Source organism: Oculina patagonica, chromosome 2, assembly GCF_052425735.1.
Source record: "Oculina patagonica isolate OP01 chromosome 2, crgOcupat, whole genome shotgun sequence".
NCBI classification, from domain to species: Eukaryota; Metazoa; Cnidaria; class Anthozoa; order Scleractinia; family Oculinidae; genus Oculina; species Oculina patagonica.
This window is the reverse complement of record NC_135759.1, coordinates 25797176-25814928: the sequence shown is the minus strand read 5'-3', so window position 1 is coordinate 25814928 and position 17753 is coordinate 25797176. Positions and strand designations below refer to the sequence as shown.

General features: G+C 38.8%; 2 protein-coding genes and 1 long non-coding RNA gene across 4 annotated transcripts in view; 1 reads left to right on the top strand and 2 right to left on the bottom strand.

The window, feature by feature from the left end:
* LOC144643794 (uncharacterized) overlaps window positions 1-17753 on the top strand; it is a 128706-nt gene that overhangs the window by 69296 nt on the left and 41657 nt on the right. The window contains exon 1 of one of the 2 annotated variants that reach the window (XM_078503146.1): window positions 12056-12068. The exons of the other annotated variant lie outside the window; for it this stretch is intronic. The gene's annotated coding sequence lies outside the window, so the exon portion shown is untranslated. Of the gene's footprint in view, window positions 1-12055; window positions 12069-17753 lie in introns of those variants that run through there. 2 annotated transcript variants of the gene reach the window in all.
* On the bottom strand, window positions 1041-5458 carry LOC144641900 (uncharacterized). The gene is made up of 5 exons (XR_013568652.1): window positions 4590-5458; window positions 3971-4060; window positions 3741-3857; window positions 2300-2358; window positions 1041-1607 (listed from the first exon to the last, which is right to left on the bottom strand). It is a non-coding gene; the product is annotated as an uncharacterized LOC144641900 (long non-coding RNA).
* On the bottom strand, window positions 6649-12817 carry LOC144643785 (trimethylamine transporter-like). Its single transcript, XM_078503128.1, has 3 exons — window positions 12265-12817; window positions 9442-9496; window positions 6649-9138 (listed from the first exon to the last, which is right to left on the bottom strand). The coding sequence occupies exons 1-3, from the start codon at window positions 12680-12682 to the stop codon at window positions 7395-7397; spliced, it is 2217 nt and encodes a 738-aa protein (XP_078359254.1). The 5' UTR covers window positions 12683-12817; the 3' UTR covers window positions 6649-7394.

Sequence of the window (17753 nt, the reverse complement as noted above, 5' to 3'; positions counted from 1 at the left end):
CTACAGCAGACAGTAGACGAGAAAATTATTGTCTTGATGTAACATTCAGTTCTCAGAACTTATGTTAAAGAAATCTATGACCGTAGGTAAGGAGATTTAATATTTCGAACTTGGAACTGAAGGCTTAAATAAACACGGACCCTTGTTATATGAATTTTGCCGAGTATGTCATTCAATTTAAATCTTTTTAGAACAAATTTTATTATTTAAGGCGCGATCAACTTTGATTTATTTTTCAAGTTTCGCTTCTTGTTGACTACAGTACAGTCCAGTTTTACATCCAGGTTGACGCGCGTCAAACAAATTTTAAAATTTTGAACAAACCAATTGTCTTGACTGAGTACTAAAAACCCAATAATGAATTTCTGTGCGCAGTTTCCATAACACTTTGCGTATTATGGGTCCGTGTTTGTTGAGTGGTAGATTGAGTAAAATTTTTTTAATGTAGTGAAAACGTTAAACATTAAGTTGAATTTAGGCAAAAATTCAGTTTTCAATTTTCTTTCAAAGTTGACCAGTTTTCTCAACATACTTAGAAGAAACTCCAGCTTGTGAAGAGTTTTTCGAGTCTTTAGTTTTAGCTTCGCTAAAGCAAATACTTCTTTTGACACTTTCCTAGGCCAAATTGTTTGTTCATTTTTAAAAGAATTTTGCTGATCTGTGCAAGCTTTTAAAGATAGTTTTCATACTTAATTTTCCGATTTCTCAAATGATGTATATTTGTTAGAATATTTGCATTGTCTGCACGATTTCTAGTGATCTTTGTATTTAGTTGAAATATTTTTCTTACTCAGAAAAGTTTTGTTCAATTCTAGAGAATCTCGTGCTGCACTGTCGGGCTAGCTTGCGAATAGTTATTAACTTGAAGTTGATAAAGTAAAATTAACCACCGTAGCGAATTTGGTCGTTCCAAATTCGCTACGGCGGCTTATTTAGCTTTATCCGCTTCAAGTTGATAATTAGCAAATTAATTATTGAAACGACTTGTATATTCAATAAAGTTGAAATAAACAAACAGTTTTAATCAATAAATGAGTCTTTTATTGTATTCTAAAAAATCGCGCCTTTAAAAGGGGCCTGGAAACTAGTTAAAATGTAGGCTATCTCTTTTGATGCATTTTGACTATGTAGGGTTGCCAACGCGGAAAAAATTTCTGCGGATTTAAACAGAGTCTAGTAATGAATCAAAATAAAGGCCGTCTTTTGATGGGTCAAATCCGTCCAAAGACTGCACAGATTTTTCCCGCCAAAAGACTTAGTTTATTTTTGACACATTATCAGACTCCATTTAAAAGCGCAGACTTTTTTCCCGCCAAAAGACTTAGAATTTTTTTCGTTAAAAACCAATAACCATGAATGTTTTCCCGCCAAAAGACTTAGAAAAAAACACTTCGTTTCGGCTCCTTTTAAAAGCGCGTGTCAAAATAATTGGTGGTTTTGTCAACGTTGCTTTCCATCTCGAGAAACGGCCAACGATTTTTTTTTACTTCCTTTATTAAAAAGATGTACGCGGCTATTTAGCAAGATAAACGACGAGGACAGCTTGCTTCTTCATTGTGCGGAGAGTTCGACGGTGATTTAACAAGTCGATTAGCCGTCCTTCAACCCTGCAAAAAATGAAAAACAACGTGTTAGAAATGTTGAAATGATAAACAGCATCAAACAGTCCGCTTATAACAAACAAACTTTATCCCAAACCGAACAATTACAATTACCCTGTAGGAGGGTAGAGTGTAGGCGAAGGTCTTGCTCAAAACATTCGACAACAAGGCAACTTTTGTAACATCTTTGGAAATTGAATTGTAGTTCAAAAATTTGACGTTTTAAAGGTATAAAAATGACATATCACTAAATGTACCTTTGGGGAGCTAGGTCAATAGTAAATTGGCCAATTTTTTCGTTTGTAATCTGTTTAAATCTTTCACAGTCGTAACAATTCTTATTTTCGGCTTATTAGTACTTCTTTATGCTTTTTGCCCTCGATCGAAACTATTATTTTAATATTTCAATTTTTATTTCAATTTGAAAGTAATTTTATACAATAAAGAAATAGTTTGACTGTCGTGACATATCCCTTTAACGATCAGTTGAACTTGTTCGGATATGCATATCGATCCATGTCGATTAGAACAAAATAATGCAGAGAAAAAAGTCTCTCTAGTGTTTTTACTTTCTCGATCTGTTATGTTGCTCCTCATCTTTCAAACGTGTAGGGTCAAACGAAAAACATTACAGAGGCAGCTGATTTCTCTCCAAAGAAAAATACTTAACAAAAAAATAAAACACAAAGTACACTTACCATAAGAGATGCTCTTGTCATTTTCTTGATGGCAGATAAGCAATCCTTGCATCACGAAACTGCAAAAAGGATGAAAATAGTTAAAAAGACCCTCATCTTTGTTTTGCATTAAAGTTGAACGTTTTAGACTTGGGCGTTTTTTTTTTCAATTATGGCAAAAGGAGATTTTAAATTGCCTCACAATAAAACACATTCACATCCCCCGCGGTACCCAAGTTAGAACTGTTCAAAGTTTGATTTATATAGTACACGGATTTCTCATCAGTTTAGGAAAAATGAAAACAAGTTTTAGCTTTTTCCAATTAAAACATATTGCTTCAATCAAGATTGCAGCCTCGGTAAGACCTTAGCATTTTCTTAAAATTGTGACCTTACTCAGCTTGGACGTATTCATCTCAGAGGGTCTAAAGGGGGGTACCTCGATAACACTAAACGCTTAAATTTTTGGCTCTATAACACGAAACAGTTAAAGTTTAGGCATTTTAACACAAACTGAGTAAAAAATTCACTGTAACAAATTTTATCCAGAATGAAACAAAAAAGGCTCCAAAAATGTCAATATTATTTTGTTTACTATATCAAGAAGTTTTTGGCCATTTTCCGACGATTCCCGGTCATTTCGGAAGATTTTCGAATACTACCGAAGATTCCTGAAGACTACCAAAGATTTCCGAAGACTTCCGAAGATGACCGAAAACTACCGAAGATTTCCGAGGAGAACACACAGCACGACTCGAAGTTCATAAGTGATTTCATTACCGATTCTACGAGTTTTTCACGAAAACCCCTCCAAACACTTAACAGTATTTTCTCCGGAAACAGTAAACATTAAAAACTTGACCGTTATGGGCAAATAACACTAAACACTAAACTCCATTCAGACCCTCATCTCATGGTACTAACCAGTGGTTATCATCACATGGCATGAAATTTTTAAGAGGCTTTTTTTATGCAGGTGCATTTGCATTCACTGGGAGTAAACAGCCAATACAGAAATAATTTGATTCCTGTCACGTAGAAAGGATCGGTAAAATATACAACAGGGAAGTGGTCACGAACGACCTGAACAAAGAAAGGCTATACTATAGTACTAAGCTTGACACCCTCTGTAACAGACCTAGTAAAACCCGACCGGGACCTAATTGTTAAAGGCATGCTTAGGCTAATTCAAGAATATAATAGCATGAATTAATATTTCAGTTATAAATTTTGAGTAAGGATTTCTGGTTGTATTTTCTGTCTTCCAGTTAACGTCGACAAAAAATATCAGCAAAGAGAACTCTTTTAATGCTGTTTTAGTGCAGGACTCCTGTACGTTTTTAATGTTTATTTTTTGTCTTCTCTTGCTTATGTCACGGGTCTGCATTCTTATAATAAAACTGTTTCCTAGATACTTCAAAAGCTGCCATAAAATGTCACAAAATACTGTTGTAAAACGTACCATTTAAGTCCACCAACAGCCTGTCCTGCGCAAGCTCCATGTCGTGTTGTTTCTTGCACGATGCTTATTTGGAACCCAAATTCGCAGACTCTTATTGCAGACTTTGCCTTGGTCCAGCTAATCGAATAAAATCAGAACGTAAGTAACTTGACTCAAAACAGTGGAGTTCTATGTCAACTTTAATCACACACAAAAACAAACACTAACTGCACGCCTGAACAAATACTGACCTTGAAAAACAGTGCCCAGTGAACAGGCCACAAAAATGAGTTACGAGGTGCTATCCGTCTTTTTGTCCTTTTCCTTACATTGTAACAAGCCTAAAATTCAAAATAGTAAATAATAAATTAAATTGAGAACAGACCATGGGGCCAGCACTTTAATTTGTGACCTGCCTTTAAACGTTGACTCAGGGTATCGTATAGGAAATTACAAGCACGGCTTAATTCCAAATATTTAATACTAAAATATTTATAAATTAAACACTTATTGTCCACTTTCGAGACTAAATTGGCTATAAGCTGAAGCATTAGCCCAACTGAAAATAGAAAACATATTATTTTCCTGTCATGTTCAAAGTTTCTATTCTGTTCGTCGGTTTCCAAAAATGGAACAATTTTCCGAGAAAATTTCAAGAGAAGAGTTATTCGTTTGCCTCACAGAAGTAAGTAAACAGGTATGCACAATGTTTTTGTACAGCCGTAAGCAATTTTCCATTGTTTTCCCGTGACAACTCTCCGCGCTATGCCGGTTGTCACTATGCGTACATGCGAGTGCGTTGACATAGGAGACGAACGAAAACCGAAATGTTAATCGACTATAAATAGTGGCTTGCATAATTCTACCAACCTGACAACATCCCACAGCGAAGACTTCTACATTCAGAGAGAACAAGCTCTACTGAGCGTCCACTATCAACCACGTGTATCTTGTGTTTGCGCCAATTCATTTCTTTACCTTGAATATATCGTTGGTTTTTTCAGTCCAGTAATCAATACCTGGCCATTGAGGAAGAAAACCTTCTTGTACAATCATCCACATCACAGTCTTACGTTTTACCATGCAGCTTAGCGTCACAAAGGCCGGTTTCTCGTTCTTGTAGAGACATGAGCAAGAACCAACGAAGGTGATGGCAAACTAAACTTGTGATGAATAATTATCAGCGTTAGCATGCCGCGCCTGGAATAATTTGCAATGGAAATCTCGCGCCAGAAAAAATCGTGGCCTGAATTGTCTTATATTTCTTGATTCTTCGATCAATACACTTCAAAAGAAAGAAATTTGCTTGGAAAATAAGGAAAGAAAACTTCTGTTTATTTAACACGGGAAGACTAATCCTATCTCCGCTTGAAGACTGAGGAGGACATACACACAGAGAATGGGGTGGTGCGTGCTCGTTGTGCGGAAAAAGTGCAAATTACAAATCGTGAACGGTTACGGCAATTACATATTTCCAGGAGCGACTATTGTGTTCGTGGTCTGTCCCCCTAGAATCGCCATCGGAAATAAGACCTGCATTAAGCATGTTTAGAGAAACAAACCTATCAAAACTTATGGGAGACTGTTATACAAAATGATAATATCAAGAAAGCACCCCATGTTTCAGGTACAGGAGGTGGTCTCTTTTGCTCGTTCCCCTCCCCTTCTATCCCCCAACTTCTACCTCCTGAAAGTGCACATCCTTGAAGACTGTGTAACCAACCTATCAAGCAAGCAAACAGTGAAATTTGATTTTCCACTGATGAGGGACAGAGTCCCGAACGTCTGGATTTATACAAAATTGCGCATCGAAACTTAACTTATAGATAGCAAACAGTGAGTTGTTTTTGGCAAATATAAATGAAATATCATTTTTAGGATCATATTCAAGGCCAAGGCTAAACGTGAAACGAACTAAATTGAGCGAATTAAGTTCATGATAAGTTCGACGTTTGACTCAGTTGAGTTCGTACGTGTGAAGATCGACTGTGGGACAAACGTCGATCGTTTCATAAAACAAACTTAATAAATTAATTTTAAATTTGTATGTAAATGCATTTTTAGTTCAGAAATATTTTATTTTGCTACTCTGAATTTGGTTCGACGGTCGGTTCGACGAATTATGTTCGACGTCTGACCCAACGGTCGAGCTTTCAATTACCAAGGAAAAAGCTCTGGGAACGAGGTTGTCGAGCTTTACCTGTTTGGGTCGACCGAAACTGCACCTCGTGTAAAGTAGACGTTTGGCCTGGTCCTATGAGTCAGTTTTTATTTCGGCGAGAAAACGCTGAAGTATGTAATTTTTCGCCGAACAAATTTTGACAACAAAATTTGTGTTTGTCCTTATATAAAAGCTCTTTTGGCTGTTTTCGTCCGGAATATTGAAGATCGTTGTTTTTAATTCTTCTTCTCTTCCAGGCAAGAAAGAGCGTATTTTCGTTAGAATTCAGGGGCAATATTTCCTTTTTCAATTAGATACTCTCAAGCTTGTCATATTCACCAAGACTCAACTGGTTAATTAATATTCATCTAATATTTTTTCTTCTCTTTTAACACCCCGATTTTTCTTCGTCATTTCCCCCCTCAAAACCCTACAGCGAGGGTGAATGCATGTTGGCTGAATCAGTCTAAAGTGACAGTCCTTTTTAATCAATTCTGGTTGGGGATTCCAAATTGGAGATAATCGAAGTTTCTTATGGGTATTTCGTATATAACCTTCAGTCACCAAACCCCACTTTACGTTCACCCTACCTGGTAGTTTCCTTCAGTTAATTCCTGGGATCAACGGCCAAGACATCTTACTGTGATATCTCATAAGAAGCGAGCCAATCATGTCCGTATGAAAAAACGGCATTTCAACAGCATTCCTAATACCCTTTATGTTCTTGAAAACTTTCCCGGCCAACGACATTGCTCTCAAAACGTAATCGTGGAAACGATAAAATATGATTTTATTGAACGTAATTTTTACAAGAACACGTTCAAAAACCAAACTTAACCAATTAAAAAATCAATAAAAAAAAGTATTACATCGCATTACAAAATTATGGTTGTCTAGTGAGCGTCCTTATTTTGATCTTGGCGTCTTGTATGAGACTACGTAAAAACGGTCATTATGTAAGGCTACATTTCTTTCTTAATTGTTTAAAACGAATTTGAAAACTGCTGCTTAATGTTTATATAACTCTAGATTGTTATGAGAATAACATTGGAAAACTTGGTGAACGTTTGAGTCCTCCCAATCTCACTGCATTTTGCTAGTAAACACGAGCGCGCGTTTTCTTTATATTACACGATCCTCGATGGCAAATATCTCACAGTTGCTTACCTGCTAATATAGTATTAGCTCAAATCTCAAATTTCTCGTCTTGACTGTACAAAATAAATAACAATTTTGTATCATCCTAGCCTGTTAGCTGTTATCTCATCAACTGTTCACAAATTTACACACTAAAAATTTCCTTTCCTATAATAATTGTAGTTTGTTTACAACATAAAAAATAAAAGTAGTTAGCTCAAACTTTCTTACTTAAAACAACTGATAAAATATAAAACTTAAAAGTTCTGGCTTTTTACGCTATCAACGCAGAGTTCTTTTAGCACATAGCTAAGTTCAAAAGTATAAAAAACTCAATTGCTGCTCTCCAAGTGAGAGAAGAACCAGCTCGCGTTTATTTAAAACGCAGTGTCCACTTTCTCAAGCGGGAAGTCGGCGCCTTGGTTCTGGTATGCCATTCCCTTTCCATCATATTTGTCGATGTTGTTTTCGTCCATGGGTAGGTGGGGTGGATTTTCCATGTGGTGATCCATCTGGTAGGCCGCAAACGGGTACAACAGCATCACAGCAAAGAAGTCTTCCACCATGTTGCCGTTGATTCCATACTTCTCCCGTATGCCAATACGGACTGCAGTGCCATATGCGAAGAACGCAAACAACACTGCCCAGGCCAGGTAGCTTAACCCCTCTACGGCTGGTTCTAAGGCCATGCCAATGACCCACAGGTAGAATGGAATGGCAAGGGATAGAAAGTAGGGCAATTTACTTCCTCTGCCATTGTTGAGCCTGTGAGCAGCCACCCCAATGGGATACCAAGGACAGAATAAGGCGATGAGGACTTTTCCGATGGATTTGCATGTGGGGTTAGTGAACACCTCCAGAAGGTCAACACTGAATTGTGGGCCATTGGGATCAATGACACCAGCCTCCATATGGATAGCACGCCACAATGCAATGCACATGAAACATAGCAGTATGGTGTAAGGGACCCCAGCTGCTATGGACACAGTCTGCAGAGCCGTCAAAGCCTTCGGACCACCAGCGAACAGCAGAGCTGTGGCTGTAGCACCCTCTGTTAGAGCCCAGAAGACACGTTGAAGGATTGGGGGGTCAGGGTCACCATTTGCTGAGAGGCAATCGATTACCAGAGATCCACTATCAGAACTTGTTACGAAGTACAGGATGATACCACACAGGGACACCACGGACAGAACTATGCCAATGTCTCCATACTGTTCAACTACATCAAACCACATGTCATCCTTTGTGCGACAGGACAGACGCCACAACCCATGGTAGCTTTCGGTGGACATCTTTCCCCCAAGAGGAGAGTCGCAGGTGATGTTGGCGTGGAATGCTTTACGTTCCATGCTGATGCCGGCTCCGCCAAAGATCGTCAGCCACATGAATGAGTACACGATTGGCGCTGTCATGGTTCCATTGATAAACTGCTTGATGGTACGACCTCGGGAGATTTTGGCGATGAACATTCCCACGAAAGGACTCCAGGCGATCCACCATCCCCAGTAGAAAATGGTCCAGTCGTTCATCCAGTTGACAACGTCCTTTTTGTCCTGGGAATTGCCCATCTGTGCAAAGGCATCGGTGTGGAAGCCCAGCTGTATGATCCACTGCAGGTAGTAGCCAAAGCTCTGTGTGTACAGGTTCAAGAGGTACCAAGTGTCATCATAGAAGAAGACAACCAGCATGAGCAACATGCCGATGGAAAAGCATATCTCACTCAGTCGTCTGATTCCAAGCTTCAGCCCAGTGATAACGGACACTGTAGCACACGCAGTGACGCACCAAATGATGATGATCTGATTGGTAGTTGAGATTTCGATGTCTTTGTTCAAGCGATGGATACCAGTGTTGAGCTGGATGGCGCCCAAGCCCAGACTTGTGCACACGCCAAACATGGTACCCACGACGGAAAGGATGTCGATGACATCGCCCATCCATCCGTAGATCTTATCTCCAATCAGCGGGTAAAAACAGGACCGGACAGTCATCGGGAGGCCTTGTCTGTAGCACACAAAAGCCAAGAGAAGACCAACAACAACGTACACGATCCATCCATGTACTCCCCAGTGAAAGAAAGTCAGGTTCATGGCATCTTGTGCCAGCTGGTTGTCGGTGTACCTTAAAACAAAGCAAAATTACCTCGTCAATACCACTATCCATCTGTTCTCCAAAGACAAAAAGATTTTTTAAAAAGATAACTAAATCGGGGGGCACCCAAGAGGGAATGTAGACTTGATGACCAGCAGGATCAGCCACAGTAAAGAGAAACGTTACAAGCACATGCAAAGAATTGGTCCTAAGTTTTCGTTCGTTTAGGCAAAAAAAATCAAGCTTACCTTACCTACGAGCCAACCTTTACCCCCCCCCCCCCCCTCTTACCACCTATTTTAAACTTTAGTTTAGATTCTTGCTCAAACATACCTGTTATAATAACGGTTTCCATATTCTCCCGGGACATAATGGAATATGGGTTCAGCTGAAAAATAAAGTAAAAAGACAAATGAAGACAACTGAAGTCAGATGGGGTATTTTTAAGAGCCACAACTCATTCATTTGAAATTCCTTACTGAGTCATGTTTGGCTAAGAGATATAAGTTAGACAAGCTGGCGTTATTTACTGAATCCTTCGTTCCGTTCCCAAGTGCGCAATATAACTTCCATTCCCATGATCATGCACTCACACATTAACCTTGGGATTAGTGCAGCTTACTTTTTGAGTGTAAGCCTTTCACTCCTGAGAGCAAGATATTTACGAGGTTGACCAGTAAAGGTCAGTGAAGTTGCTTTATACGTTAAATTCATTCGTGCATTTGGATTGATCACTTACATGAGTCAGTCTGCCCTGATCGCAAAATCTAGAACACCTGATCGCAGATTAAACTGGAGCGAGCTTTGAATACTCCCACACATTTCTTTATTCGCCTAATCCACCGCGTTCCCCCCCGGGGGGGGGGGGGTGGAAAAAAAAAAATAAAAAAAAAAAAAAAACCCAAAAAAAAAGAAAAAAAAAAAAAAAAAAAAAAAAGTCCCGTGATATTTTTCAATTTTTTTATTTTTAAAAACTTAAAAAAAAAATCAACCCAAACACGCACAAAATACCGAAAGAAAAAAAAATTTCAGTTTCAGTCTTCTGAGAACGCCTTTACTGTGCGGGACCAAATCACTGCTCTGAGTATTGAAAAAAGCACTTTTGTTTTTGAATAATACAGTATAATTTCCTTTTGTGCTGGCGAATTTGGTTTAAGGCCTCTGTGAAAAAGCTGATGGAAACAATTTATAAACATTGTACTGAAGGTTACCGCCGCTGTTGTTTTTGTGCAGATCGCTAGAGCGAGAACGAACTGTTACTATCGTGCTCGTTCACCGAGTCCGTAAATAAAGCCAACAATGTTCAAAGTTCTTTGAAAAGCATAAGGTGATGTCACCTCAATGTTACGCAGAGTTTGGACTTCAAACAAAGACCCAAAATTTTATCTCAAGTTAACTAACTCACATCACCACGCAACAGCCAAAACAAAGCTTTGCCCCATGTTGTGGCTAAATGGAATTAAGTCTTAAACAAACTTTTGAAAAAGCAGCATTTTCAAGAGTGAAAATTTGAATTGCATTTTTCTCTAAAATATGGACTGTTCAGTCAACGCTAGAGATTATGATAAAAAAACCTTTTATACAAAATCCACTTAAATGTTCTTTTCGCTTGTGCACAACTACGTATTAACCAGTAGAACCCCTGAATTCATATGCAAATGGCGGCATGTCCGGGCTTAGTGGAAGCATGTCAACCATTTACGTACATGTCAGTAGCGAATACTTATAGCCGAATATTACGCGTAAGGTAACACTCAATATTGATTTAGTTTTCCGACATAATGTACATAACGTGCAAAAATGATAACGGGAATAAAAGGTTGGTTGTTTTCCAAATGAGCAGCATTCTTTCAGCGCTTATAAATAGCCCACTTTGAAACTCAATTAATCCCAGGTTTTACGAGCTGTAATTTACCGTTTAAAGACCTGATTGCGTGCTTCGATCACAACTTGTGGTATTTATTATCGTTCAACTCTTTCTACTAGATGACAACTTCAAATATCTTTAGAATTTTTTATTTGCAAAACAACTTTTTGCGGACCTGAATTAGTTACGCACTTTGACTTGCATGAAATACTCGTTGTTTTCGCTCGCATGTCATTTTTTCATGATCTTTACTGGAGTAACCATGACAAGGAAAAATAAAGAATTAATCAGGTTGCAATTTCAAGAGGTTCAACCGCAGAAAGAGCCAGCATTTCTTACGTGCGTAGTATAAACATTATCCTATGTGCTTGCGCATTCAAACATAACGGAGTAATTGTACGTCAATTGTGGAATTTTGAGTTATTACCTGTCGAAGTTAAGTGTTATGACAATGCAGTTTTCAGTTTTTAGATTTCCTGTACTGTGGGTTAAAATTCTTTGTTTGCATCTTTGCACAGGAATTTAAACATCATCAGACCATACCCATGCACTTGATCGGTTCTCTTAACCCCTTCTACTCCTATGTTTTCCACAGAAATGTAAGTTCAAAGGGCAAACAGCCGCGTAAAGCACACGCAAGTTTGCGTTTTCGCAAAGTCGGTGTTGTGCTCTGAGCTGCATTTTGTTCCCAAGAGAGTTCAAAACCGACAACAAACACTACTCAAGCAACGTTTCACACAAATCCCGCTACTGATGCTTTTATTTCTAACAATCTTTTCTTCTAAGTAGTCTTTCACTGTGTTTAGTGGACATCACGTAGGGGCTTTGAAGACACGAATTCGAAATTTCTTTAAGAGTCGAATCTTTCAGCAATGTTTTTTCTTGATCGACTGTTTTCGATATTCAATGCGTATAAAGTTAAATTATTCATATCCATGTAAACATATTTATGCGCCTTACAAAACCGTCAACGTGTGCCCTCGTTTTTCCAATCATTTTGTCCAATCGTTGCGACTTTCTACCACGGTTATTAGAAGGGAATGGAATCATTATCGCCCTCTAAAATGTTCCAGAAACGTAGATTTTTCTTGATTATTGTTCAAAATGTTTCGCTTCAGTTGTTCAGCACTTCAAAGTGCGCAATGGACTCACAGAAAATCTAGAAAGTTCAGATAACGGACTCGAAATTTCAAACTAAACTTGTTTTTTATTTGCACTGTTTAGTTCAAGAAGGCAAACACAAAATAAGATGAGATAAGATAAATAGTGACGTTTAACAGCTAACTTACCGACTCCGAAGTAGAATAAGCCAATACCGATACCAGCCGCAAACAACATAGTGAAGTAGGTGGCGTCATTGAATTCTGGCTCTTCATCATCCTTTCCCAGCTTCATGTTAGAGTACTTGGAAAAGTAGATCATGACGATGATCACAGCCCAGATGTCCTGTGTGCCGATGTACATCCAGGTGAACTTTTCTGTGATCCAAATCTTCCACTTTCCCATCTCTTCGTTGGCGGCGTCCGACTCCGCCATGCACCAAGCGACGAAGCCCCATATTATACAGGCCGATAGAAGGCTTACCACCGGGTTAAACCTCAAGAAAATGCCCAGATTTACACGGCCGATTTTCGTCCAAGCCCAGTTGATGCGGACCCACCGACACTTATTCGAATGTTCTTCGCTAACGTGATTAGCCTCTGCCATGTTGCGCGAGCGCTGTGAAGTCAGATATGATGGGCTTTAGGTGTTTGGGAATGTTTTAACGCCAGTGTTTTTATGGAAGTTAAATTACTTCAATCTCCGTCACAAAGAGTTCGTTCAAGCGTACGAATTACGGAATTAACATGATAATAATATCCGCTTAATTGCTTTCGTAAGAAGTAATTTTCCCACAAGAGCATGCTGATATTTGTGCGCCGTTATACCCACTCGCGTACGCTGATCTCTTTTGAACCAACCCATCCAACACTGAGTCATCGTGCTGGGTTGCTTTTTTTAGTTTTCTTTTTCTCTCTTAAGCATGACAACGGCATTAGAACATTGCTTGATCCGCCTCGATCTTTAATCGTTTTCGTGAACGGTGTAAATAAACATAAGAGATAACTGTTTATTTTTGTAGGTATTAGAGCATTTATAGAGAGATTAAACATTTGGTTTGTCAGATACACCACTTCCCTGTAAGCAACTTGTCTGTAAACAGGAGACGACGTCAAGAAAACCCCGCGGAAGCCAAAGAGTGTAATGACGGCATCATAGATTGCGCGATTGATATTTGCTAAATCGGAAAGACATATGCGTACCAACCAAGCGGAACACTTGAGGTTTTCATGTTCAAAGTAACGTGCACACGCTTCCCCCCACCTCTTACCTTAGGTCAGTCTTGGCTAATCTAGATCTTTCTTCTCAAGATTTTCATACCTGCAAAGTTTACACTCTGTAGACGCTGTCTATAGGCGCGCATCAGTCAAGCCTGTAAAATTTGTTTAGTTTGTGGTCGACTTGGTATCGATTTTGCAGAAAACGCAACGTCATTCATCAGTCTAATTTGCGGGTATTATTGCCCACTTCGTGGTTACCAAACAAGCAATCAGATTTCCACTCCAGGAAGAACAAAATATTCGACTGTCTTCAAGAACGAGGATGTGTCTATTCATGTAGTCTAGTTCAGGTCAAGACTGATTAGAACTGAATTCTCTCCGTGCTGGCCTCCATACAATGCTAACTAGCTGAGAGATTTTAGCTAAACTGCATTGAAATAAAGAAACTGATCACTTACTGAAAAAGTTAAATTCTCACAAGAAGTACTAGCTATAACAAATGTATGGAGGCGAGCTGAAGGAATTCACTTGTATTACTACTCCTTTGAGGCGCCACAAGAAGTCTAACTAAATGACCGCTGTTTCGGTATCCAGCTTTCTTCAGAGTACACAAAAGCAGCACCAAACTTCTTTTCTGTACCGTAAAGAAGGCAGAAATGCAAAAACGTCGGTAGTTACAACACTAAAACATTCTTTCCTCAAAGTTTACTACAAGCGCTTCGCAGCTAACATGAGCATCAACTAAGCTAGGGCTTTTTAAAATGCAAGATTACTTACAGGGAGGTTGCGGGTTCCAAAATTGACATGGGGTCCAGACTCAAAACAAAACGACTGCGGCGACAGAACAAAACACATTTATTAAGAACGTTGTATGAAATTTAGAGAGCTATGTAATAAAATGATGGCCACATGTCTGAGACAATCATTATTGTTTGCACGCCACTTCAAGTAGAAGTTGAAAAAACCACTGTTTTTCCATGTTTATCTTCCCCTCACGAAAATATCCGAGATGCATGCTAAAATGGCTGATTCACAGTCTACTGGCAAAAAGCCTTACAGTCAACTTTCTCTTAACGGACACCTCTATAAGACGGACACCTGGTGATATTCCCTGCCGTTTTTCAGTCATCATTGTATTGTAACTAAACTCCCTATAAAACGGACACTTCTCTTAGACAGACAGCGGACACTTTGAAAACGTCAACGGCACTTAATTAAGAAGTGTATTTATTTTTAGTAAATTTCAGTTTAAAACTTCGTTTCCATATATTATGCAAAGTTAGATACCAAACTTTCTGTCCAAATTCAATCCGCTCTAACGGATTACTTCTCTGCTTTAGTGGATGGTCACCAAAGATGTCGAAGTTTTCTACTTACAACATTAGACTTTGTTAGGAATTCTCAACTTTTGCCGGTTTGGACAAGCGAATACGTTTGTTTAGAAGCCATGAACGTTTGCTGCAACAAGCGAATACATACAGGAAAATATTGACATGTTCCAGTTTGCCAGACTGGACTCAACAAACTCCTTACTTTTCAGAAGGCTTAGCAATAAAATATTGATTGTAATGAATAAACTAACCAATTTTCTAATATAAGTTTCTTTCCTGTTTGTAGCTATTTCTTAAGTAAACGACTTTAAACAGACTCAGAACAGACGTGTATTCATTGTGCATTGGTTCAGGTTTATTACTTCAGAATTTACTGATGTCACGTTAACTCGACTCTCTATAAGCCGGACACCTCTCTATGAAAGCCGGTCCTGACGGTGTCCTGGTTCTCATATGATCGTCCCGATCGTCTCTGTCCTTCAGTCGCTTCAAAAAGTTTGCCTGCTCCATCAATGAGACTTTGCAAACGACAGAAGCGACAGGACGATCGGGGCGATCATTGGCCAGCCTTTAGAGAGAGTTGAGTATAATGCAATGTATTGTTTCTTGGTATCTGACTCGTATTCAAGGGAGTTAGTTTATTATGAGTCACCTGAAATGTGGCTTTAATGCGCTGAAGCGGAAGTCAAAGCAACAGTGGACATTCGTGATTTCGTGGGCAGTCAAAAAGGGGAAGTACATTTCCGTGAAGTCAAAGTTGACGTAGAAATTTTCGAAAACTTCCCTCGTGGTTTATAATTGCATAGTTTGAAACGTCAGCCGTCCTTTTGTCCATTTCAGACTTACGATTACAAGGAAATGTTCAAAATATATAGAACAAAAAGAATAGGTTACCATCCCCGCCAAAGTTACGCGAGCGTGCTAAAGAGCACAATTCCTTGCAATAGATTTGTTTCCTTTCCGCGAGCAGGAGAGACACGTGAAAACTGTCACTTGCTTCTCCGCACTCGGAAGGGAGCCACTGTTTCGCAGGCTGTGTAAAATCACATACAAGAAGCCTTCCGGTTTACTCTGCGTTTCATGGAAGCAGAAAAACAGGCAAAGGGAGAAATCAAAACTTGAAATAACGTAGTAGATATACTGCACTAAGAGCAAAAGGAACACTGAACTACACATATTTAAAGGTTGCTTAGTGGAGTTGTTGCTCGCTTGCCTTGTTGTCGAAGTAAGTTCACTATTTCAGTAATCAAAGTAATTATTTACATTTTTTTTATAAGCTTAGCCGCAGAGGAAAGGACGTCATGTTCTAAAGCTAAAATACCTAAATTCCTAAATCATGCGAAATTTGGCTTCATTCAGGTTGCTCAGTTTTGCTCCATAAATTGCAATTACACAGAAAAAAGCGCATTTGGAAGAAATTTGACCAGTTCTCTTTATGTGCCACGCTGATGACTACGCATCCTCATACCCAGGGGTCTTCGTTACTCTGTACCAACGGTTTTGTCAAGATGCGCAGTAAGGAACGAAGACTCGAGGTACGAGAATGATGACTACGCGTGAAATTCATGCGCAGTAAAGATGCGCAGTACAGTACTAGGGTGTTGTGCTGATTCATCGCTTCGTACTTTCCCGTGCAGTAAAGGCGGCAGTCATCGATCGAACTTTGTAGTCCTCCACAATCTTCGTAACAAATAGAACAGCAGTTCTAGCATTTGAGCATGTCTGAGCGGTTGCTGAATTGTTAATCATAATTTTAAATTGAGCCGAAATTTTTAAGTTGAAGTTTAACTTGTACACATAAAACGGCCTTGTTACGTACGCGCAAAGTTAATGCAAATGAATGCTGGCGTACTCGGGGAAAACCCTCATCTGACAAGTAATGTTTTAATTTAATTTAATGTTTTACACAGTTGTGGATCTGGAATAAACTTTTATCTATTACGGTGATCAACGATTACAAAAATTTAAGTAAAAATTTAAAGGTTTAAAAGCATCAGCATTCACAAGGTTAAAAAAAGCAACAAGACTGAAAGCTATTCACAAAGTTAATGACTGTGTCTTGAACGCATGCGCCGTAAATCGCTGCACTTGATAAGCGTGTTTATGGAGTGAATTATGGGTTATTAGTATGATTATGATAATAAACTTCACGTTTTCTGTTTTTCATACGCTACAACACTGTTTTCCCATTTCAAAAATTTAAGGCTTTGCACATGCAATTTAAAATTGTTGTCATAAGTTCGTAGTGGAAGGTCAGTCCCAGAGACGTTTTATAACATGTATTGATGATTTTTCATGTATAATTTTAGGTATGGGGTATTAGTTGATATGGCAACAGAGATAATTAGAAAAAATGAAGATTTACACGTGTACTGAAGATTCTAAATAAGAACTTTAAGTTAATAATTCAGTAGATGTTGACCAAAATAGAGTGCTGCCCGCGAGAGCTCTCGTGTAGGGGGGAGTCTTTTTGGTGGTGTTTACTCGAGTTTTTTTATTTGTAATTTATTCCTCCCTCGCTTTTCATCCCATTTCAAATAAATTCACCTCTATGACGCCCTCCTTAAAAGCAGTTTGATATTGATAGCTCCGATGAGACTTGTGAGTTTAATTGTTTCACTTAGTGTGTTAAATTATTTAAGGCTGTATGTGTATAGCGCCGCCGATAATAACAATTTGCTGAAAAGTGTCTCATATGAGAGTAACAGCTATTTTTTTCTTTTTTTTTTCTGAACACGCACAAATGGAATCGATATTTTCGACAAAACTTCGACGTATTCTTTGCATGTCCGCTTTTTCGCGGTGTGTTTTCGTATAGGTTTCACCTTGCAGGAAACTTGGCAGCGGGGATGACATTGTAAAGGACAAAATTAAATAAAGCTTCGTCGTATGTGTTTTCTTCTTGCACACGCGGATGATGGAAAACAACAAAACAAACCCATTTCGTAATCGGTTCGAAATTATTAAAATAAATGAAATGTTTTTAATGTATTATTCAATGAATCCGCCGAAATGCAAATGGAGAACTTGAAATTTGGCATGCCATCTGCGCGGATTATTTTGTGTGTTTTAACTCGGAATTTGCATTTTTCATCGTTTTGTCAGTAAACTGCACAGAAGTCCCGA